A 25,322-nucleotide genomic window follows, 5' to 3' on the forward strand; every position below is an offset into this window, starting at 1 on the left:
CTAAATAGGAAAAGTCCCTGGCTTTGGAGTAATCATTGCTTTTCCCGGCTCAAGACATCCGCAACAGCGGAAAGCGTAAAAGAAGGGACTGTACTTTCAGTTCATCATGCCATTTCCTAGTCCACCTAACCTCTACCTTCCTAAAAACTAAAAGGCCCCTCGACAGCAAGAGATATAAAAGGCGGTACAGTCTGTCCTATTTTTTATCCATTCTCATACTGCCGTGTTACTACAATTACAAAAAAAGGCTAAAAAAGGCAAGGAGGTTAGCATTTCAGCCAGCCATTTGAAAAGCACCCTGTGTCACGCATCAAGTTGTTTCGCTTGTGTTTCAAAACCTCGTCGTATCTCCAAAGTACGCTCGATGCACTTCCTCGATCTTTTTCACCCATTCCATGGCATACCCTGTATGATCCTCCAAGTAATAAACACGTTTTGGCTGAGGAAAAAATTGAGAACAGAAAAGTTACTTTTGACGGGGAATGCGTATTTACACCTTAAGGACGTTCGCCCCCATTGCTACTGTGCATTTTTTTCGCGCATGTCACGCACACGTCATGCATCGCAGACCACGAAGGTAAACACGATGCTAAAGGCGCAAACATTTTCCACAAGAATGGAGCGTGAAAGCGTGTGGTATCATGGGATAGCTGTGGACCCAGGTCTTCTCAGAAATGTCACGCAATGACGTGATAGTGCGAATATACCATCGCTTTGAGAACTTCGCAGCGAGTTTACTCTCTTGAATGCTCGGTGACCCCTATTTTTCTTTCCGTAGATAACTTCCTTTTCTGATGTTGTCCATTTTAACAAAAAAACAAAAAAAATCTGTGCGTGAGAAGTTACAAATATTTCGCATTTTATGTTCTCGCGCGACCGAAGTTTTCTTTCTTAGACTAATATGCATCGTTTTTCAAGGTCTATTTCACCTTAGAAAAAGACATCAGCTGCAAAGGTTAATTTAGTTGTATTAGTCATGTTGAATTGAGTACGTTTACTTGATCTAAATTTCACTAATGTAGCTTTTTTATTGCTGACAGTTGTAAGCTAAGATCGCCTTAACATATCTTCTAAAAGTGCACCTTCTGATCTCGAAAACGAGCACGGTGACCCCCCATTTTTTTTGCCTTTTTGGCAAAAGTAGATCATTAACTTTCTGCGTGGCAAGCTTACAAAAAATCTGTACGTGGGAATGTTTTGGCGCGAACGTCCTTAATTGGGAGCTTAAGCACGCGACATTTTTGAGAGGCGGACGGCAACCGGAAGTGAGCTGTTTCCCTTTTAACTTGTCTAAGGAAGGAAAAGCAGAGAACATGGAGAAAGACTTCCGGAGAACGGTCGAGAACCGGCACAAATTCATGCCACTTGTGCCAACAACCAGGATAACAAATTCTGTCCACATTGCTTTCTGGGAGACTTCTAAGGGTTATTTCTAGATGGTCCCTGGTCCAGGTATCAACCACGCCCAACAAGACTCAGGTGAACAGGAGAAAATAAGTAAAGAAATACGATAACATGCGGGATATCGATAAATGTCATGATGACATAAAGATGATACACATGATCATAGTTACCTTAGGACCCACTTAAAAATTGTTTTCTAAAAAACTGTCTGTTAGTGGAACTCGAGACTCGTTGCAAAGTGGTACGAACCTTATGCTCCGGTCAAACGAAAAATGTTTGGTAACCAAACTTTCCCCGTGTTTGATGACGTGGCCAAACGCTATCAAACAAGCCATCAAACAAGCTCCCAACAGCTGAATTGGAAAAGGATTTCGGGCATCTTGGATGCGTATGGCCAAAACCTGCATCATAATTCCCTTGCGCGCGTCAAACATGTTTGGTGAAGCCGGCCAAACGAACCAAACACCGCACATCAAACACGAGAACAACAGCGATGTTTGATGCTGTTTGATTGGATGTTTGATGGATTCAAATTGTATCAAACAAGATCAAACAGCATCACACAAAGTAGCCAAACGACAACATGTTTGGTCACCAAACATTTTATGTTTGACTGGAGCTTCAGCACTAAGCCAGTCGGGCAATGAATGTACATGTAACTAACCGTGTGAACGAAGAAAACTTCAAAGTTCTTAGCTTCTGGTCTAAGATCTTTGGTCCTAAAGCAAAAGAAAGAAGTTAAAACCACTAAGTAGGGAAGCTTGCATATCTGCTTGGACAATGTTCACTAAAAGGAACTGATTTGACCATGCGTGAGGAGTGTATGTACGCATGCAGGGACAGGAGATCATATACGACGCCATGAAATGTCCTCAGCACATGAAAAATCCCCAACGATGATGACATGTACTCAGGACATTTTATGGTTTCATACATGAATGAGGAGAGTCATGTGCTCGGGACGCAATGGGGTCACTCTTTTGATCAGGACAATGGGCCCTTTGCAGGTTTCGTGATTGCATGGTACAAAAACCGCCATACTGGGACGCAAATTGCTCACTGGGACATCTAAAACAAAGAAAATTTTGATTAGCTTGCGTTGTTTCCGATGCCCCAGTGCGCAATTTGCGTTCCAGTATGGTGGTTTTTGTACCACGTGATCACTAACCTGCAAAGGGTCCATTTATGGGGTCATACACAAACTCTGTAAGTAGACCTTCCACGTGCACTCAATTTTATCGCACAGTCAAAACGGAACTCACTACTTTGGCAGGCCACGAAAAGCGCGGCGTGGGTCATTTCAGTCCAATAGGCCATTTCCGAGTTCATGTCGGCCTCCTCTTCAAAGCGAGTGTAAGTGCGAAGTTTTTGTGATGGTAATTAGTTCTACTTTACATATGAATGAAAACTAATTTTCATAACAAAACCTTCGCACTTAGACTCGCTTTGAAGAGGAGGCAGACATGAACTCGGAAATGGTCTATTGGATAAGGGAAGTAGCGAAATACGTTTTGACCAATCGCAATCTAGTGTAGAACCAAAGCGATCATCCAATAGCACGAATATTGGAACACTTACGAGCTTCATGTATATTGCTACGACGATTTTGGAGAAGAAAGAACCACGCATATCGTATTATGAGGGTCAGATCCCACACGTATCCCAATTAAACTGAAAACAGAGGTTGGTTTTACATGCACCCAAATTCAAATATTCAATGTTGTTAAGGCAAATCCCTTCTCCATTTTCCGGTAAACTTATTTTTATTCATTTTCTCCTCGAATATTTAACAGACAAGCGAGTAGATGCGCTTGTGCGGTTCATTAAAATCTCGAGGACGACGGTGTTATGCTTTAGAATACAAATTTTCGCTAAAGTAAAAGGTATGCTAAAGGATTTTCATCCCATGATGAATGTAAGTCTATTTTCCTAATAGGGCGATTAAGCAAGCGCGTTTTTGAGACGCGGACCACAACCGGAAGTGAGCTGTTTGCCCTTTTAACTTAAAGTGGTACTACGACCAAAAAAACAATTCTTTTTTTCTTTGGATTTCAAAACTATGTTAACTAAACACTAACTGACCCAAGTTTTAAGTTCTGATTTTAAAAAGACACCTGTTTATTTTAACTGGAATTTTCTTATTTATTGGTCCGCCATTACTAACTTTAAAATCTTGAGAGAGCTGGGTCGAGGAGAAAATGACGTCAAAGACTCACTAGTTTAAGAATGCAATGCGTGTGTACGCGGCCTAATTAATATGCAGCACGAGAGTTTCGTGCTTTCAGACTTTTAAACCCGTGTTTTGCATATGTAATAAATTGCGTTTACACGCTTAAATTTTAAGCTAGTGAGTAAATGACGTCATTTTCTCTAGATCCAACCCTCTGAGGTCCATTCGGCCAGTTTTGAACGTGAGTAATGACGGACCGTGAAATCCAAAACTTACACTTAAAATAAACAGCCTTTGGATAAAGGTCAAAGCTCAAGATTTTGCCAGTTAGGTGTTAAGCAAACACGCTTTCAAAATCTGAAGAAAAAAAGGAAATGATTTTTTGATCATAATACCACTTTAACTTGTCTTCACACAACCACATTTGCATTGCTAAGCATCTTTTCGCCATTGAAAATGATAAGTATAAAAATAGACACGCATTGTGTATGTGTGGTAGTGCAGTAATACAGCGCTGTATTCCATAATTGTCAACTGAGGTGCGTTTTGTCTTCCAGGAGATTCAAGTTATCTTTGCGTAATACTATGTAGCTCTAATAGTACACGATATTGTTTTGGTACCGTATATTTTTATAATGCCATGGTAGATGTCTTAGATAAATAGCCCCCTGAGAAGACATGCAGTTACTAAAATACTAAATCCAGAAAGATTGAAGAAAATAAAAGGCAATTGAGAAATATTGGCTTCGACGCTGACATGTTGATCATTTTCAAGTTCCCTTACAACTTCTTTTGCACCTCAATTTTAAGCGTGCACTCTGAGCGTCTAACAGCTTTCTAAGACAAAAGTTCACTGACGTTAATCCCAGTCCGGCGGGGTTAGTATTTGGAAGGGAGACGTCAAATATATACGACTTGGCGTCAGAAACATAGGACCGAAAATTATATTTTAACGCTCAAAAATGCGAACCAAGCAAGGTACAGATTTTGTTAGCCTGCTTTATGCAAAAGAAGTATTGATGCAAAAGTAAATAAATATTGATACAGTTTTTAAGAAGAGCAGAAGAAAGTTTTCAGGAAGTGTCGATCGAGAATAAAATATTTTGCCATTAGCAACAAAATTTGCGACATAAAAAGAACTTAAATTTTGAACCGAGGATATAAGTTACCATCAGCGAAACACATTTTGGGAGATATTTGCTGCGTTCAATTTTTCTATTGTACTTTTGGCTGCACAAGCAACTCGCAAAATCGAAAGTGACATCGAATTCAGCGGGCGCCGTGATCAAGTTACCTTGCATGTTTACTCGTGAAACAAAGGATATATCTGTGTACAATGATGGCAAGATACCGGGTTTTTGTTTTTGTTAGTTTTTTTTTCTTTCAAATGCTTTAAAGATTGACAAGAAATGTGCGAATTCAACACGAAGATTGCAATCGCCCAACTCTTGAGGTAGAACCATTGTTTCTGCAAAGTAAAAAAAATTACTTTCTTAGACGAGGTTATTTATCACCAGGTAATTCCACCGTTTTGGAAATAGCAACTGCCTTATTATTCATCAGCGTCACAAATTCTTACCGATTTTGGGGCTCATTTTGTTGAAACTCAAGCACGCTTCCAACAGGACCTGTTTATTTTCGTGATTTATGCACGCGTTGCGGGCCTATTGGCACCGCGAACTTACACTTTTACAACCCGGTGACATAGTTTGTAGTACAGTGCACTACCACAAAAATCGGAGAGACACCACTGTCCCGCCACGTGAAATGTTCTCTTCCGGTTGCCGTCCGCATCTTAAAAACGAGCGTACTTAAGCTCCCTAATGGCAAGTTTATGGCAGACTGCGTAGTTTCAGTACTTTGTGGGGAATTACGGTATGTTCGGCGCCTCGTATGAAATTACAATTTTGTCCGTTTGCCCCCACAGAGGACTGGAACGACCCAGGATTCATTAGGAACACACTATTAGAGAAATGAATGAATTGAATGTATTGAATCTGAACCGACCTTCTGAAACAGTTAATAAAAATGTCACGTGAACGTATTAAATTTCAGAAACGTTCAAATACTACTAAACAATACCAAGGAATCTCTCCCTTGAGAACCATTGCCGACGCATCAACGTAGTATAAGTGAGGGCCTTCCGTCAGAATAAGCTGCCTTCTGCGAGGAAACAAACCCTGTTGATAGCATATATGACCGTCATTTTCATTAGAGGCTGGTCCTCACTAGCGAGGGAACCTTAAGCACAAGTGGCAACTTGCGCAGACGCGTTTACTCTTTGTTAATTAGCGTCTATTGTTCTATTAAGCTCAATAATGCAAGCATTTTGATTGGTTCTCACCTATGATGGTAATGATAATAGTAGTGAATTTATATAGCGCATTTTCTATTGACATATTCAAATGCGCTTTACAAGCAAGTGATCTATGGGTGAGATCGGACATCAGCATAGACATAATCTATGAGAGGACAGACGCATACCAACCTTACGTCATCATCAAAAACTTTTAATTCAGCTTCATTTTAGTGTATAGTATAAAACCAAATTTTCTCGCATCGATGGGTTACTAGTATTTTCTTAGCTATGGTGCTCCGCGCGCGCGCGCCTTCGGCGCGCGCGGAGCTCCGCTAAAACAGTGGAGAGCGTTGAAGGTGCGCTCTAAATGTCAACTCAAACTCCGAATATCCTTTGCTATTCACCTCCGAGCAACTCGAGCGGGACTCGCGACCGAAAATATTGCAATCGTTGCGGGAATAAATGGGTTAAAACTATCTTTTTGTGCTACATTCTCTCACTGTTTAAGAGAGTGACATCAGTTTGCGGTAGCACGCGAACCAATCAGCACACCAACCCCTCTTACAAGATACAGTTGTCTTGATACGAGGCAAATAGGCCATTTCCGAGTTCTGGCCTGCCTCATCTGCAAAGCGAGTCTAAGTGCGAAGTTTTTGTTATGAAAATTAGTTTTCATTCATATGTAAAGTAGAACTAATTACCATCACAAAAACTTCGCACTTAGACTCGCTTTGAAGAGGAGGCAGACTTGAACTCGGAAATGGCCTATTCTGACTGCGGCATATGATGGTTTCTCGCTTCGCGGCTCGGTAAATATCTACCTCCACTTCGGTGAATAGTTGTTAAATATAAAACAAATAGATCAGTTCCATGTTGCTGTGCGTCTGTTAGGTAATACATCACAGAATTCTGTAAAATGGGGGTAAGAACATTAGTGACACACTCAGCTTCCGCCTCGTGCGCCGCATTTTGTTCTTACCACATTTTGATCAAGACGCTACAGGTTTTACGTATGTTGCTCGTGGTTATGATGGGATCGCGAGTGAAAACGACAATCTCGGACAAAACTCTTCGGAAAAATTATACCTTCAACACGAAGACGCTTAAAAGGGGTCCCTTCACACACTGCCTTTGTTCGAATTCATTCAAGAACTACTGATCAAGACGGTGAGCAACAAACTGCAACACAGAGACGTAGGCCCTGAAAGATATTTATAACGAGAGAAAAAGGAACTGGGGACTAAAAACGGCCATAAGGGTTTTTTTTTTATTGCACAAATTATCACAGAGCTCGGTTGCGTCCACGGTTGATTAACAAATCATTTGCATGTGCCGAAGGTACCACGCCTTTTATAGTACATCTTCGTGTTTAAGCATCATTTCACATAGACACACAAAGTATATTGGTCCTTCCCCCTCCCCTCCCCCCCCCCCCCCCAACCAATACCACTGTTGATAATGTGATGCAAAATACTGTCCAAGCCTTTGGCCGTTTTTTTTTAAAACGAACATTGGAATGGGGGGAGCCGTTTTTTAACCAACACTGGAATAGGGGGAGGGGGGAAAGTAGGAAGAATTTAATCTTCATCACACAGACAAATAAGAGCATCACATTTTCCCAACGAGTTTTGTCCAAGATTGTACGCTCAGTGACTTTAAGATCTACGACGGCGGTGTTGACGAAAGATAACTTTGCACTATTATTTTATCTCGTTCACGTCGAGCTATGTGGGAGAAGTAACCTAAAAGGAAATTGGTACGAGCGGGTTTTAAATTATTTGATAGACTATTTTCCCTATCACATAATGCAGGATTCGAACTCGCGGGACCGCATGCAAGTCCAATCGAAAACTGGTACCTTGACCGCAGGTACCACTTTAAGTAACCCAGAGGCAAATATCACTGACCTTTCGTTTGTCGACTACGCCTGTCTTGAGAATGAGATTATTTTCAACGAACTGATGCCTAAACAAAGGGAAAAAAGGCTGAGGCTATTCCTTATGGAAGTTACAATAATAATAATAATAATAATAATAATAATAATAATAATAATAATAATAATAATAATTATTATTATTATTATTATTATTATTATTATTATTATTATAGTGTGTGATAGTTTCTCTAAATATGTAGTTGATTGCGGTTATATTTTAACCGACAACAGTGATGTACGCGATGTTAACGATCGAGCTATTTGTTGTTTTCGCAAAAAGATCGAACGAGACTTTGCGTACAAGTTAGTTTTGTTAAATAAACAAGTGCATGAATATGGTGCAAAAGCACTTTTTCTGATGAAGTTTGGTTCTAATTCCTGACTGACATAGAAAGCGTGGTGTATAAAATCAGAAGAAACGTTTTTTCACTTCCGAGAAAGCCACCGTGTGGCACATTCCTCGAAGTGATTTTGCAAGTAGGGAAAAAGATGTCAAGTTGTACCTATCTGAAGGAATGTTAACGATTGGCTGTGACAATAATGGAAGAAAAACAGACAAGAATAGATTATGCATAAAAACAAGCTGTAACACGACACTATAATCAATCTCGACCCCAGAGCTCTTCTCTTGACTGAGGGAGAGAAGAACTCTGGGGAACCCTGAAACAAAGTCTGTTCTCATTGGTTTTCGTGAAGAACAATCAAAAGCGTCTCTAATTGGTGCATTCATGTGTTAGCACGAGGAGTGAGCAGGCGCCGTAAGGTTCAAATAGCCAATTTTTGGCTACAAGAACCCTACGGCGCATGTTCTCCTAGAGAGAGTTTCCCAGAGCCTTGTGTCGATCCAAGGCTCTGGTGACGAGAATGCACTATAATTAAAAGAGGGTTTGATGTCTGCGCATGGGCAAACTGTCAAGTCAGCAATTTAATTCCATTGTTACTGAAACAATCGAAAGCATTGATGCAGGAAATGGAAACAATGCCATAGAAGTGGAATTACTCATTCCATTGGAATTATTTTTGCAATCATTTCCCTTGTGTTGTGAACTACTGCATGCGAATGGATAACTCGTGCCTTATGACAACTCGTGCGTAGAATAAAAAGTTCGACCCGGACAATAAATTCGATGGTCAAAATTCAATTTGATATTTTCTGTGTAAGCCCGCAGTATCTTCCACCAAATTTGGGCCTCAGTCATTCAGTGTATTTGCTTTAATACTCTCTGTGATTGATGAACATCACCTGGTTCAGTAAGAAACCATAAAATTGACTACTGCCAGCGCCAAAGCTTGGACATGCGCTTTTGGCAGTTTCGAAAAGTAGACAACACAAGCAATAGAAAAACGTAAAAAAAAAATTCACTTCATAGGCACTTTAAAGAAATTTTATTAAAGCCAGTGAAATATAGTGGGACTGTACTGGAGGTTGGGGTCAAAAATTGCGTTTATCTCAACATGTTTATATTTAAACGTAACATATCCAAAGGACATTTTAAAGACGAAAAACCCCTTACCATTGCGACTCTCGTTCCTGTTTGGATAGTCTGTTTTCCCTTTCGCTATCTGTGAGTGGCAAAATATTTTTTCTGCCCGTTGGTTTAGTGTCGTCATCAGTTAGGCCGACTTTTTTTAGTAATTGTTCATCAAAGTCGTCGAACTCTTCGTCACTGTCGTGAAGGCTGACCTAAAATGACCAAAATGACAGTCCCTGAACTGTTACGGCGCAAACATTGCGATTTAGTTGCTCACAAGCATTCAAGGGACAATTTAAGTGAACTACTACTAACTTTAGGCCAAGTAAGCGATAAACACCAATACTGCATGCATGTGTCGTTTCTTTATGTTAAGTGAATGCATAAGGGCGTAGAGTCGCGGCAGTTTTAACGTTTATCAGTCGATGCTGACTTTAACCCAAGACTTAGCCCGGCTGTAGCTCACAAGTACGATATTTCTGACAGACCAAGGGGAACATACATGTATTAAGTGATTTTGAAAAGGATGATCCACGCATATTAAATTGATGGCTATTTTTGGAAACCACCGAGTGCACATTTAAGAGAAATTTGTCAATTTTTTTTTTCAAATTTCCATCTTTATCATCGTTAGCTACATACATAGCTACATACATTCGCTCTGACGAAGGGCTAACGCTCGAAACGTCAGCTTTTAGAATCTCTGTACGGTGGCCAATTTACATTATCAACTCCGTTGATAACACCAAATTTTTGTATACTACTTCCCCACCGACGCAGCACCACAGTTTCTTTAGAAACTACCCCTTCATTCATACGACAAATATACCTGGAGTGCATTTGTTTGACTCTTGGCAATGTGAACTGTAGCATTATTTTTTGATCTCTTTTGATACGAATCTTTTTTTTTTTACTTTTACTTTGCAACAGCGTCACATTGCCCTCTTTAAAACAAGAACTGCAGTGTTATTAGATGATCCTCGTTCTTGGCTGTACCTGTAAACAGCCTTTAAGAGTCTTTGCTTGTGTCGGTCGCTTCGCCCACAAGTTAATTCGCCAGCAATGAAGTTAATTATTCCACAAGCGTAGGTGAGTTAACGTCGATGTAGGCGAATTATACGATGGGCAAGTTAACTTGTGGGCTACTAAGCATCAGGTTATATGCTTGGTTCTTTGTTTATCAGTTTGTTTTTTTCTGTTTTTACCCTGTATATACTGCGCAATCCTTCTTGGTCGGTGCACGTAGACGGCAGATAAGGTAGCAGATCGGGAGGTGTTGTGTTTGGAAGATTCTCCCAATCAGTTCCTAGAAAAGGAAAAACTGTTTTTGATTCAACTATTATAATCTTAAGTTGAGATAGAGTTTAACTCCCAAAAAAAAAACTTTCCATAACTGAAGCTGGCCTCTTTAGATACGTACATGTAGTTCGCGTGACATATCAAGTGAATGTTTTCTAGGTGTCCGTGCGTAGAGTTTTCTAGTGGACTTACACAAATGTGGAAGGGGATAGGCGGATAGGCTTAGCTGGGGTTTCCCTACTAACCGACCAGTATCATCCTCCCTGAATTTGTTCGAACCCTCAAATGAAAGGACCTGCCCATCAACACAAAGCGTGCTGCTATGTCAAGCTGAAAAGTATCGCTTTACTTAATTACTACAACATAATTATTTTCTATCCTTTCCTTGTTAAGACTTATCTTATTTCAATTCCTATACTTCTTTCAATTCAGAACCGTCATTTTTAGCGACGTAGATCTCCGTATTTTATTACATAATTTACAAAAGTAAGGCCTAGGTGGTATAAGCTTCATAGTTACTTTGGCTTCCTCGCCATTTCCTAATAGACCACTTTCGATATATTAAAATTCAGCCTCAAGATGATATCTTGTTTAGGACTGAATTTTAATACAGTGTATATATTGCTCAAAGTATATACTGTAGCTATGCAAACTCGATTTGCATTAGCAATTAATACCCTGGGGTATACGGTTACATGTGCCCGCCCCCATCACTCTACTCAAGGCTGCAAAAGGGACGAGTTTAGCAAACCCCCCACCCCCACCCAATAGAGTAAGTTGGGATTATCCCCATAGCTCCCATCTTTGCCTGGTCTTGGGATTGTCCCAGGCCAGAGCGATTCTCCATATCTTATTACCATTAATAACAACACCCAGGGTAGAATAATTTATTACACTATGTTAGACATGGCAAAAAAATACCTTCATAGAAATTATGGCTCTTCAAAGATGAAAATCCTCCACATTCATCACAGCCAAGTCTCTTTGTTGGATCAAGCACCTTAAAAATACAAATTAAAAATTATAATGGAAAAAAAGGGAAATGTTATTATAATGCTACTCATGTGTTCTTCATATGTCAGAGTGGTAGTGATAACAGCGGAGCACGCACAGAGCACCATGGGTAAGAAAATATGGTAACCCATCTTTGCGAGAAAATTTGGTTTTGGTCAATGTACGACCGTCCACCCCTCCATGTATGCCAATGTGACCAGTATCAAGTGACCATATCATGGGCTCAAGTTTTGGGCTCATCGAGGTCAGGTGTGTTTTTAAAATTGACTGCTGACCAGGTACAGGGTTTCTATTGGATCACAGGCTCAAGCCAGGCTAACTTATTGTAAGAATAAATAACCCAGGAGCTATAATTTTAGGCTTGGCTACATCTATATACTATTGGCAAAGTATCTTCTACTACACCTATACATGTACTGTATCCCAAACGCACCATATCTGGGACTTTGTCGTGACTCACATGGCTGCCATAATAGTTATTTTTACCATCTAGTCGATGTGTTCTGTCAGTTATTACACGTAATGCACCTAGTTTAAAATCACCTCAACCTTAATCCACAAGTAACCATGGATTTTTAGTAAAACAGAAGTTTTTAGACCTAATATCAAACTTAATCTTCACTGCAGACCATACCTGGTCATTAAGTTGTCCTGAGGTTTAGGCTGAAGGTTTGGGTCCAGGTTGTTTTTAAGGCTAGCACCTTTCAAATAGCCCCGGAAGGACCCTTTTCTTACATGAAATAAATTCTTGAAAAAAGAGTAAGTTTGGTTGGGTTACGGGTGGCACTTGGTACTGTAGTGTGTAATCTAAGAATGCTCACCAATAACTTCTGGACCAGATCTTTCGGAACCTCTGGAAAGCCATTGGGGAATTCAAAGTCTAAGGCAATTATCTTTTTAAATATCTGATATTCATTACTGTTGAAGAAAACAAACAAGCAAGCAAATTAATTTGTGGAGATTTGTATATCCAAAAAGAGGGTATACGTCATTGAGATTTTTCAAAAGATTTTCTTTCTTTCCACCTACAACACATTTTCAACACATAGCATATTTGATTTGTGAGGGGTTGCAATCATTTCCATCATGTCTTAGAGATGCAAGAGAGGGCACATGTGAGTGCTGGGAGCAAAAAGGAAAATTAATGTGACAATTTGTGAGAGGCTTAAAAACAAACATTGTTTTGATCACCAACATTGTTTCACAGCAGGCACATAGCAGTTATGAATGTGCTAGACCACAATCCAATTTCTACAGTGCTTTCACTGGTTCAGTTATGCCTTGGTACCAGATGGCCACTCAATCTAAGAAACAACAGTTACTCTGAGCAGTTTTTCTCACATTTGTAGCAGAAACCACAGCTTACTGGGTATGGTACAAGGGAAAATGCAAAGCAATACTCACCTCGCTCTAAATGGGGGAAGGCCGGAGAGAAGTTGATAAATAATACAACCTAATGCCCAAAGATCTGAGCTGCATTAAAGATAGACAAGGAGAGAGAAAAATATTAACTTCTTTTGTTAACTCAAAGCAACTCAAAGCAATACACTTTTCAGGTCATACCATAATCTTAAAAATCAAGCAGGAGGGGGGAGGGGGGGGGGGGGGGTGGGAGGCAGGTTGATCACGTACTCCAAACAGTTGGAAATTATTATTATTTTTAACAAATCAGTGATGTTAACTTAGAATAACTGTTACCTTTTATTTGCTCTTTTGTCTGTTAGAAGCTCTGGTGACACATACTGAGCTGTTCCTACAAATGAATTTCTTCCTGCAAAGGTAAAATTTTCAGTACCAATGAATAATGATGATATAGTATTCAAGACTGCAAGATGAAAGAACTTGCTTTCAAATTTGAATCTGCTTCAATCTACTTACCTTGATAATACATCATTTTTATCTTCAAGTTCTGTTTGGTTTATTACTGTCTGCATTAGAAAGTACTTCCTAAAGGTTTTGTTTTATGAAACCAGCAGCTTGTTTCTCGATTGTGCCAAAACTTTTCAGGTGAGACAAAACCCGCGGCAAACCTTTAGAACAAAGAGCTTTTAAGGCATCAAACTTCAAAATCATTTTGGTTTTTGTTTTCCTTGAAAACATGTCAAAAGACTAGTTATTCAAATTAAGTGGATAGCACCTTCACAAAGAGCTTTTCAGGCCTGAAAAGTTTTCTGAACTTTTGAGAAATAAGCCAAAGATCAGTGTGAAAGAAAGTTCATGGGCAATGGAAATTCTAATGTTTGCAGATTTGGCTATTTTTTATGTTTTTCACCTTTCATGTCATTAGCAAAATAAGAGGGAAAAGTTCCCTTTATCCAGCATTTGGTTTCTCAGGTTTTCTTTCTATCCCAGACATTGAGTGCTATTTAATGCTCAGAATTCAGCCACAATTTGAGACATTATAAAATAACAAGATAATGGTAATGAATTCATCAGATCCCAGCCAACACATTGACCAATGCATTGGCCAACCGTTGGTCGACAAATTATCTCCATGAACAACAAGTGTTGAAAGAGACTAGTTATGTTAAGTTGTGCCAACCACTTGAAATTATTCCATTATGAGTTCGCTTGAGACTCCATACATGTACAAATCTAACTGAGTGGAGGCTAGAAACTGCTAAAAAGGATTTCATTAGGGCTGTCAGTGATTGCAAAAAAGAAACATTCAATTTGAAAAAAAAAAGCTTTCAAGATGCTGCTTTGTTTACAGCAAAGGTGTCACATGTCAGCTGATGCACTGACCACAAGTTGTTTGGATCGAATTCACTACAATACCCACTAACAAAGAAGTTGCTAACTGATGACAACGCACATAGGTTTGAAAAGAAAAGCTTACTTTATAATGGTGTTTCTTTTTATGAGTTACCTTTCTGGTCGACATCAGTTCCACTGAGGATTTTTGCTGTACCAAAGTCAGTTATTTTTATGTGCATGTCTCCATCCAAGAGAATATTTTCTGGTTTCAAGTCTCTAAAATAAAATTGCATGAGGAAAAAACCCTTTTTTTTACATGTAGTATGCTGCTTTAGAAATAATAAAATTATCCAACAAATCAGGGGGGCAGGGATTCAAATATTCAATGGCTGTTAAGACTGTTGAATCACTCGTTTTTTTTAAAGAGTTTGGAATGGTGTTGATAGTCGTACTGGTGGTGGTGATGGTAGTAGAAGTAGTTCATGTAGTAGTAGTAATAGTAGTAGTGTAATACTCTTGATTATTGCCTGTGGTTCAGGGTTCAGCTCCTACAAAGATTTTGCTCTGTCTAACACCAGTCAATTTTACTTGTCAATGGCTTAAGGAAGTATGGTATGTGTGAAAGAGATTATAATTCTGTAATTTTCATATTATTTGAACAGCAGTTACAGTGCAATGCGCGTAACTGTGGCCACCCAACAAACTTTCACATTTGACAACTACGCGAAAATACATCAATTCAACATGTAATGGTGTTCAACTTACAACTATGCCAACTTTGCAAGGAGGTGTGACTGTCAATCAAACTTGCATATCCTAACTGGCGGACAATTTGTAAAAAAACTTTGTTAGGCGGCCACGGTAATGCGCGTCGCACTGTAAGTGAAAGTGATCATCGCAATCAATGAAGCAACTTGAACCCTTGCAAAAAAGCCTTATGGCCAGAAGATAAATTAAATAAATTAATGCACCTATGGTAATTACATTTTTAGATGAAGGCCCCATTTTGACATCCAACACAAAGCGTTGCTACCAATTTCCTTTTTACTCTGTCTAACGCCAGACGATTTTAACTCACCAAATGGGGGTGTCGTAGGGCACATGAGGGGTCAATACAGCTGTAGGTTTAAGGCACTTATTACTATGCAGACTATTAAGTTCAAGTCAACCAACAGGGTTCCATTTTTACTACCAACGGTTACGTTTGAAGCAACAGTTGGCAGACAGTTAAAAACAGAAAATGGCCAAAGTAGATCAAACATAGTCATTAATAATAAATTATTTACATATTACCTGTGAATAATTCCTAATCCATGAAGATGTTCTAAGGCTGACACAACTTCAGCTGAATAAAATCTTGTGCAATTTAGATCAAAAGACCCAAGCTAGTGACAAAAAAACACTTGAATGAGTGTTGCAATACTTAATGAGCTCATTCAACTTCTTATTTTTTAATGTGTAACCTTAGCAAGAATCCCAAAGGGTTCAGCACAGGAATAAAAAAGCTTTTATCATGCATTGCTTCATTTTAGGTCACACAGCAAGTAATGTTATGAGAGCACAAAAATGTACTTTGAGGCACAAACCGTGTCACTGACTTGAGATAGCACATGTTATACTAACATACATGGTTTAAGTTTGGTGCTTTGAGATGCTACAGGTGCATAACTTTAGGCTTATTACAGCACTTGTTACAATCCGACTTTATTGTAAAATGTCATAAAAACAGAGCAGTTAACTTGCTACAGTATCTTTATTGTCTAGAACCTTAATAATGTAGGGAAGCAGCTCTCCTTTCTTGGCGTAGCTTAATCCAAAATCTGTACAAAAAAAATGCTAAGGAAAACAGTTCTTAAAAGGAAAATTCAATCCAGAAAGTCTGAAAAAAGGTATTATGTACCATCTTACTACAACTTTAAAAAAATTAATTAATAATGTAAGTGTTTTTTTATGTTGAGCACTTTCCACATGAATAGAGTGAAATGAATAGTGAAATGCACATTACAGCAATGAGCTGTGAAAGACATATTTCAAGTCAGCAACCCCTACTTACATGAACAGGAGCCTACCAGTTAATCTTAAATCTCCCATTAAGAAGCTTGAGGAAAACCTCTAGTCAGGTTGAGACTGAATGGAACTGAGTCCACACACAATTGCAGAGGAGAGAAGTGTGGTTGGTGACCACTATGCCATCCTAGCTGACTCCCATACAAAGAGTGGTTGGATTCAAATTCAGTACAAACCAGTAGCCAACACCAGAGTGAAACCAGCAGCATGTGTGAATGCAAAGCTAGCTTCACTGTTCTGCACTGTCTCCTTATAATTTAGATCAAACATTCAAATTCCAATGAACATACATGTAAGTGGTAAATTCAATCACTGATATCAGGAACAGTACACCATGGAAACCAGAAGCAAAAGTAAGTACAACATATTTCAGAGCAAAGAATTTGCATGAAGATGTAAATTTCCAAAAAAAACTAGAGATAATGACCATTATTTACTATTTTTTATTTTGCTGATAAAGACCAGAGTGATACATCCCAAATATATTACTTTCGAATCTCTTACACATTATTTTTTACTGATGAAAGGATACAAAGCTTCTCTTTATCTTGGAATGTAAAATAGAGCCTAACAAAAAATGGATGGTTAAGTTTGCTCAGTACTTCCTTTTCGCGAGTGACGTACTGTGTTTTCTTCTCCCGTATCATGTGCCTTTTTTCCAACACCTTCACTGTGGAAAAACAGAAATTCAGTCACTAGAAACCTAAATCAAGTTACATGTACCAGTAAGTGAAATAATTTACTGTATTTTACATTTAGTTTAGAATTCAGAAGGATATGCTTTTCTTTTTCTTCCCCACCTGCCCTTACCCTTCTCCTGCAAAAAGGCAGCATAACAAGTGCCTTGATGACAATGCTTGGGGCTTTAATATGGCTCAATTGAGGACGTAGCTCCTGTGATGTTTTTCCATCAGAGTCACTTAATACCAAAAGTTCAGTGTACACCCTAGAACTCATGTCAACCTAAGCAGAGGTTACTAAGAAACTTTTTCAATACCAGCTTTCCATTTTATGGTGTTTTTAATTTAAAAATTGTCTCAATTTGGTCACTTTTTTTCAGATTCCAACTCCTTTTTATCTTTTCTGTGCCTAGCTCTAGGGGCTAGGGGGAACGAAATAATACCATCAGTGAACTTGATTCTTGTTAACATAACCACAATTGTCATAATTATTTATTTTTTCCAGTCTCTGTAGACACAAAGACATACATGTATCTTCCATGTAATCTTTTACCCTGCCCATTAAATTAAACAAAAAAAACACCCCAGATTTTTTTTCCTGGGAAATGGATATATGAACATCAGTAAATCATTCATTTAGACATGAGCTGGTATATTGTACCATTTTCAAACAGGGAGATCATGAGACCAGATGCTGTGATTAAATTATTATCATTGATTAAGGTGGCACTGTCAAGTGGTTAGTGCATGGGATTTGCAGGGCAATGCAGGCATTTTGAACGTCTTAACGTCAACTCGACCCATAACAGTTGCAAATAGCCTTCTGCTAGTTGAGGTTCTTAAAACATCTCGCTTGATTTGTTTCTTTCAGGTTATTAACCCATTGACTCCCAGGGGTTCCCCATTGACGAGTAAAATCTTCTGGCGTTAGACAGAGTAAAATACTCTGGCGTTAGACAGAGTAAAATACTAAGTCTGGCCGGTTTAGGCCGGTTTGGACATCAAAGGGTAACAATGGGAACATAGTTTTTCCGGGGCAACACTAATTTCCATCCATCAAATCTGACATTGGACATTTCATAACAATTGCACGACGCAATATCCCATGTTAATATTGACAAGCTTGCCGCTTTAAAAAGAATGAAGACAGGCAGAATTACAGCTTTAGTTCAACAAGAAATAGCGTTTCTAAGCTATGCCGCGCTGATCTACAGTATTTAGGTCTAAAAACCCAGTTGAAGACAGTTAACTTTCAATATTGTTTTGCTGGGAACTACTATTTCAATTGGCCCATATCACTCAATGTCCAAACTAAAGATTTTGCCTGTTGAACCTCTCATTAAGTGTGAGGCTGGACGGGCAAAGACAATGCAAAGACAAAGCCTTTATTCCCTACGGACTCCAAAATGGCTGCCAAGTGATAAAGGTGAATACTCTAAACAATTTGATATTCCGGGAGGTTGTCTCGTTAGTCTAGTGGATATCGGAAACTGCAAGGTGAAGCCATCGATCCGGGTTTGAACAACTCTTTGCCTCGCCTATTGTGAATCTTCTCAGCTTGTTTAAAATCTTTGTTTCGTTGAAGTAGATTTGAAGTCTAAAGTAGACTGTACGTCGTATAAGTTGAATAAAAAGGGAAATGTCAGTTTGATGGATGGAAAGAAGTGATGACCGTTTTTTCAGTGAGTGATTAACCCATTGACTCCTTAGCAGATATGTCCAGGATTGACCTTAATTAGATGCAGGCAGATTTCAATAAGCGCCACAAAGTGCCCCATTTCTCTTCTCCCCAACTTCAACATCACTCATGTCTCGAAATACAGACAATATTTGTGTCACCATTTGTTTTCCAAATGCTGTTCATCCAGTAAAGATAAACACTTGCATACAAATAACGCTAAGCTTCACCCTTGTAACGTTCTTGTTGGAAATAGGTAGCAATTATGCTCAGACTTTGGACAATTTGTGTTGGATGTCAACATTGAGTATGCATCTACATGTAATTAGGGTTATTTCTGGACATAAGTGCTCCTGACAGGCATCCTAGGATGCCCCCAGCTGATGAGTAAAGTTATCTGGTGTTAGACAGAGCAAAATCTGTTGTAAACCGGTAAGTCTCACTCCTAGCACTCGTGCAATGGGTTCAAGTGAAGAGCTTCTAAACTGGTTTAATAGCTGAGTGCACTTCCACTACGTTCTAATTCAGACTCAAACTTGATCTCCAAATATTAAAGAAGCCATAATCCAGTCTCAGCCATGGATATAATAGACCCAAAACCCAACAGAGATTTACGATGTAAAAAGGCTTTACTGCTAAACAATAAAAAATGGCACTTACTGGCATATTCCTTTCCAGTGCTTATTTCACGAACGACATAAACCTTTTGGAAAAGAAATTGTATCATTGTAATAAAACTTTTTGATACATCAACAAAGTACTCACGAGGGAAACTGTGGGATTTGTTCTGAGAACATGTGCATGAGAAAGTGGAAGACCCAGAAAAGGTTTGTTTATGTGCAGCTGTGATAAGGCATATACTTGCCTATTCCTTAACCACACTTCTCTTCTCTTAAGTCCACAATTAGAAGGATTGACACTACAACACTTTATCACTTAACAGGAATGTTATGATACCATATCAAACACCAATATTATCGCTGGAAAAGACTTGGTCATTTTTGTGGCTTAAAAAGTTACTGTGGCAATGGGAAAGCCTTGCAAAAACACTCCATATTTTAGCTTTAGCTGCTCATATCTCAAAAAAAAAAAAAACCCAATGACCCCCATTTTTTATTTCTGAAATGTAATCAGCATGTCAGAATGAAACTTTCTGCAAAGTTTAAAAAAATTCTGTACAGCAGATTTAGAGCCACCTTAAGGAGCAGAGAGTTTTATCTTGGCCTGCTGATCACTTTTGTGCAATAAGAATTTGGGTCACTGAGTTTGTTTTTCAATTATGAGCAACTAAAGCCAAAATATGGGCTGTTTTTGCAAGGTTCTCCTGTTGCCTAGGTAATTTGTTACGTCACAAAAATGACTGCATCATACATGTAACATTGCTGTTACGTGATAAAGTGTTGTACGTAGTGTCTTGAAATCCTTCCTGCCAATGACAAGGTCTCTTGAAAGTGTTGAAACTGGTTTGAGCTACCTTATGGTTTTAAGCTTAGAAAGCTGTCTTTGTTTAATGAGAGGCTTCCGTTGTAAGTAGCTTCTCAATACGTGTATGCATTACATGTATCCAGGCTACTCACACTGTACTCTCATGTCATATGGAACCATTACAGCTGTATCAACTCATTTGTTACAGTTACTAGTACATGTTTATAGCATTTTGCCATCACGGTGGCTTCCTCTCTTACTCCTGCACACATTCTCAGGACTGATTCTCGGAGTATCTTTCAGGAAAGAGGTTTCTCCAAGACGAAATTTTAGAACCTGTTGCATGCATACAAGAATGTTTTGAGTTCCACCAAATATTTTGTCCAACATGTGACAACAATGAAAGCATTGAATTTACATTGTATAAAGATCAAGCCTTTACTTGTAAACTTACTGTTGAAAATGATCCTTCGCCTAAAATTTTTCCAAACCTGAAATCTTCAGGTTTTTTCTTCTTCAATGGTTGTGATGACGAAGTAGTTGAAGGTGACTGGGGTGAGGATGACGTCGAGTTGGAAGTTGGCTATTTTAAAAATGCAATCAAAGACACTCTTTTACAGTCCAATAGAGAAATAATGAAAGAATTAACTTTACAAAATAACTTAGGAATACTAGCAGGTTACTTTCTTGGTTCATCTAGATTCCAGAGTTTCTTCATTTTATTACTGTTTTTGATCCATATATCATTATGAAAGCAAGTAATAAAAATTATGGCACATCACTACACAATAATGTAAAAATATACAGTATAAAGGGGACATTTTCAGTTGATGAGTGAAATTGTCTGGTCTTTGACTGAGAAAAATCTATAAGTCTTGTTCTCAGGTGGGGAAGGCTTAAAGCGTGTGTTGTGGCAAAAAAAAAAATTTAAATTGAACTGGTTCAAAATGCAAAGTAACCAAATTGGTAAATTATTTCTAGGTTGGTCACTCCCACCTAGACATTGTGTATAGGGAAAGGCAGTAAAACAGAATGTGACTACTATCACATTGTGACACAAAAACAATACAACACTTGACTTGCACAGTAATGACAGATCAAGGATTATCCCAACTAATGGAAGAATATACTCTTTTACAATTCCAAAAATTATTACATTAGTCACTTCAATATTATTAATTCCTCAGTTAGATACTTCAAAACTTATTCAAGAATTTAAAATTGACTATTATGCAGAAGTAACTGTCCGGGAACTGTTGTTTGTATTTTTCAGAGTCTTCATTTATCAGTTTTCAATCAATCAATCAATCAATCAATCAATCCACTTTTGATCCAGGTTTATCCCCGTAAACGAGGGTGGCGGGATTTACCCCACTTTTTCAGCAATCTTTCTAACTCTCACTCCATCTTGCTCGATTCATGGCGTCCTTTTTCTCCAAATCAACGCTCTTGCTCTCCTTCTCCACTTACATCTTCCACGTCTTCTTTGGTCGTCCTCACTTTCTCTTGCCCTTCACTTCAAACTCCCAATGCTTTTCTCAGAACATGCCCATCATCCCTCCTCAACACATGCCCGTACCATCTCACTCCATTTGCCTTTGCCATCTGAACCACTGTTTCCTTCAATCCCAACATCTCCATCAGGTCCTCTGTCCTCTTTTTCTCCATCAGTTTTGCACGACACATTGCTCTGACCATTGCTCTCTCAGTCCTTCTCAAAATTTCTATCTCATTTTCCCTCAGACACCATGTCTCACTCCTATATAACATCGCCACTCTTACACTACTCCGATAAACCATTCCTTTCACCTTCAGCAAGAACCTTTTTGAGTTAAGCAACTCTCCACATTCCCTGAACTTCACCCAGCCAATTCTTGCTCTTGCTGTCACAGCTGCCTCACAGCCACCACCTGCATTCACCCTATCCCCAAAATAACAGAAACCTCTCACCGTTTCCACCTCTTCACACAATTCTTCCACCGGTTCCACCGGCTGTCAGTTTTGAAGGTAACTTTTAGCCTATTACTAACCAAGCCCTTGGTTGTTTTTTGTACTGCACAAAAACGATCAAGGTGATGAGGCTAGTTGTTTATTATATGGCATTGTTTCTTTGGGTGAATGTTCGTACATGTAATCTTCGTCTTCCATCAGCTAACTTTGAGCGCTAACCTCTTACATGTAAAACTAAATTCTGCTGCTATAATTGTACTGTTCTGAAAAAAAAAATTAAATTCTGCTTTTTAAAAACCTTTTGCGTTTCACTCAACTTGAATTTCCCAGAAGATAAAAAAAATTACAGAAACAGACCTCTCAAGTCTCACGATTTTGTCGTGAGACTTACAGTTTTCAGTTTAATCTCACGGTCTCACGACGACACAGACAAATCTCACGATAAATAGAGGCGCAAGCTGAAAGAATAATTTTTTTTGATTAATTTCATTTTTGGCTTGCTTAGGTGAGTTTCTTGCATCAATTCTGTGCAAATTCATAGTTAAACAAACCAAGCTGTTCATTTCTTTATCAGTCTGTTCGTTGGAAACACAGTCCATGACAGACTGTTGTCCATAATCATAATATAGAACACCTGTTCCAAATTAGGTCATCATAACCAGTCTCCCACATTTTGATCGCATTTTCAAAATGGCAGAAATTGCTGATGAACCTGACAAACTTTTGGATAGTTCCAAAAAGGCAGCTACTACACATAATGCTAAGCAATGAGTTCAGTTCAGTGCTCACACAATGGCTGGACTTACCTAAGCTGTGAGTATTGAAGCTGTGAAACTAATTAAAAGTTTATTTCTGTGTTGTTGTCGTCCACACATGTTTTAAGTAAATTATCAGCAGGAAAAAAACACTTTCTCTTAGTTAGAACCTGTGTTTACTTGGTTTTGTTTGCCTGTCAATCAATCTCCAGATTTTTGGTGTTTTGAGGTTGAGAGATCTGTATGGTAATGGTCCATGCTGTACATACACGTAAGATCCCAACTGAAAACCAGCCAATCAGAATACTCTCTTTTGCCTGAGTAGTCTCAAAATTCATTGAAAAAGTCGTGGCTGTGCGCTCACATGAGTACTTGCTAAGTAACCACCTTCACGAGCCACTACAGTCGGCCTACAAGCCTTTCCATAGCTGTGAAACTGCTCTTGTACGTGTGCATGATGATGTCATGCGTGCTATTGATAATCGTCAGTGTGTTATACTTCTTCTTCTTGATCTGTCTGCTGCCTTCGACACCGTCGCCCACGAAATCCTGCTTAATAGATTAAACTCTAAATTTGAAATCAGCGGAACTGCTCTCAACTGGTTTCAATCTTACCTTACTGATCCCACTCATCCTGTTCTGATTAATGGGAATAAATCACAACCTCGTAACCTCAGTTGTGGAGTACCCCAAGGCTCTGTGCTTGGACCTATCCTCTATTTAGTGTATACTGCACCATTAGCTGACTTATTTTGACACCATAACTTGCAATTTCACCTCTATGCTGATGATACGCAACCTTACGTTTTCTTTTCAACAAATAATGACCACGAACTGACTGAAGCTGTTGAATGTATCGAGCTATGCCTGACTGATTTGGACAAATGGATGAGTATCAACAAACTAAAATTGAATAAAGAAAAAATTGAGTTCCTCTTTATTCACTCAAAATTTAGACTACAGCATTGCTTGCTGTCAATCTGCTTTGGTCAAGACACCGTCCAGCCTTCTCAAACTGCCAGGAATATTGGTGTCACTTTTGACAGTACCATGTCAATGCTGCCTCATATTAATACTGTATGTAAATCTGCATTCTATCACCTTCATAATCTATCACGTATCAGAAAATTTATATCAACGGAAACTGCCGAAACACTTGTGCATGCCTTTATCTCATCCAAACTTGACCACTGCAACTCCCTTCTGTACAATCTTCCGAAATATGCTGTTTAAAATCTACAGTATGTACAAAATGCCGCCGCACGCTTAATAACATTTTCCTTGAAATTCAACCATATTACGCCCATCTTGAAAGATCTACACTGGTTACCAATTAATGAACGCATAAACTTTAAGATTTTAATTCTCACTTTCAAGGCTTTGTATGATTTGTCTCCCTCGTACATACAAGAACTGATAAGTCTCTACCGTCCTTCAAGAACCCTCCGCTCATCTACATCGCTCCGTCTTAACCCTACCAGCTATAATTTGAAGTCTTATGGATCTAGAGCTTTTGCTGTCGCCTCGCCACAACTTTGGAACGATCTACCAGAACACATAAAAAACTCTGATAATCTCCAGACTTTCAAAACACGACTTAAAACTTATTTATTCAAGGAAATTTTTTTATAACTTTTTCGTTTATGGATTAATTTTTAATTTTAATTTTCATGACTTGTTAAGCGCTTAGATCACGTCTGGATAGGTGCTATATAAGAATTATTATTATTATTATTATTATTAATTGCTTGCCATATCAATTAAAATGGTGAACATTTAAGCAAAGAATAATGTTTCTCTCTGAGTAAACAATATTCTGCTCAAATTTAAACTTAAAATCCCCACACCCTGATTTTCAACAAATATTGTTTCCAAATGTAAAGAAGAAATGAGAACTTTTTTTTTCAAATAGGAGTTTTTGAACTATATAAACTAGCTGTACAACTGCATTCTTCGTAGTCCCCAGTAGAGTTTTCCTCAGGTTGTGACAAATTAAAAAAAATGAAAGGACGAAATAAAAATCCAAGCACTCCTCCTTTCAAAGAAAAACATGATAGGAGAAGACCTAAGGTTATTCGTAACAAAAAATCATTACTATAGATATAGGACAGGCCAGAGGATTAAGTTTCACTTGAATTCGAAACTTAACACATTTACTTTCGAAACTGGGTTATTCCACGAACGTCTTCCCATCGTGCAAATTAAGGTAGAAGTGTCTAATATAAAGCTGTTAAAATATGCACAACTTTGAAAACCTCAAAGGTCTACAGAAAAAGGTTTTCGATATCATAATAAAGGTTTAGGTTTTTATCACAATCTAACGAATAAAATAAACTTACTTTAGCTTTCTCCCCGTTTTGCGCCATCTCAGTATTATCTAAACAAGCCAGAGACTAAATATTAACCAACATACTGTATTAATTGTTGTCAGAAGGAAGAGTCGCCGAAGGTGGATACGTCATATATGATACTTTAT

The 25,322-nt window shown here is 38.5% G+C and overlaps 1 protein-coding gene and 1 pseudogene across 2 annotated transcripts in view; one reads left to right on the forward strand and one right to left on the reverse strand.

Moving 5' to 3' along the window:
• Nucleotides 1-25,301, reverse strand: part of LOC138059599 (3-phosphoinositide-dependent protein kinase 1-like) — a 26,151-nt gene extending 850 nt beyond the window's left edge. The window contains exons 1-17 of one of the 2 annotated variants that reach the window (XM_068905229.1): nt 25,186-25,301; nt 20,596-20,724; nt 19,377-19,419; nt 16,891-17,028; nt 16,059-16,111; nt 15,585-15,676; nt 14,464-14,567; nt 13,293-13,365; nt 12,999-13,067; nt 12,416-12,512; nt 11,502-11,580; nt 10,487-10,587; nt 9,324-9,493; nt 7,781-7,838; nt 5,657-5,754; nt 2,069-2,123; nt 1-439 (exon numbers count right to left, since the gene is read on the reverse strand). The exon at nt 1-439 is cut by the window's left edge and continues 850 nt beyond it. In XM_068905229.1, the coding sequence (XP_068761330.1) occupies nt 332-439; nt 2,069-2,123; nt 5,657-5,754; nt 7,781-7,838; nt 9,324-9,493; nt 10,487-10,587; nt 11,502-11,580; nt 12,416-12,512; nt 12,999-13,067; nt 13,293-13,365; nt 14,464-14,567; nt 15,585-15,676; nt 16,059-16,111; nt 16,891-17,028; nt 19,377-19,419; nt 20,596-20,724; nt 25,186-25,212 (1,494 nt within the window). In that variant the 5' untranslated portion in view covers nt 25,213-25,301 and the 3' untranslated portion in view covers nt 1-331. The remainder of the gene's footprint in view (nt 440-2,068; nt 2,124-5,656; nt 5,755-7,780; nt 7,839-9,323; nt 9,494-10,486; nt 10,588-11,501; nt 11,581-12,415; nt 12,513-12,998; nt 13,068-13,292; nt 13,366-14,463; nt 14,568-15,584; nt 15,677-16,058; nt 16,112-16,890; nt 17,029-19,376; nt 19,420-20,595; nt 20,725-25,185) is intronic. The other variant, XR_011134230.1, reaches the window with a different exon arrangement.
• On the forward strand, nt 23,735-24,478 carry LOC138059553 (uncharacterized; annotated as a pseudogene).
• Nucleotides 25,302-25,322: the final 21 nt, after the last annotated feature.

The sequence above is a fragment of the Montipora capricornis genome, chromosome 8, assembly GCF_036669925.1.
Source record: "Montipora capricornis isolate CH-2021 chromosome 8, ASM3666992v2, whole genome shotgun sequence".
Taxonomy (NCBI): Eukaryota; Metazoa; Cnidaria; class Anthozoa; order Scleractinia; family Acroporidae; genus Montipora; species Montipora capricornis.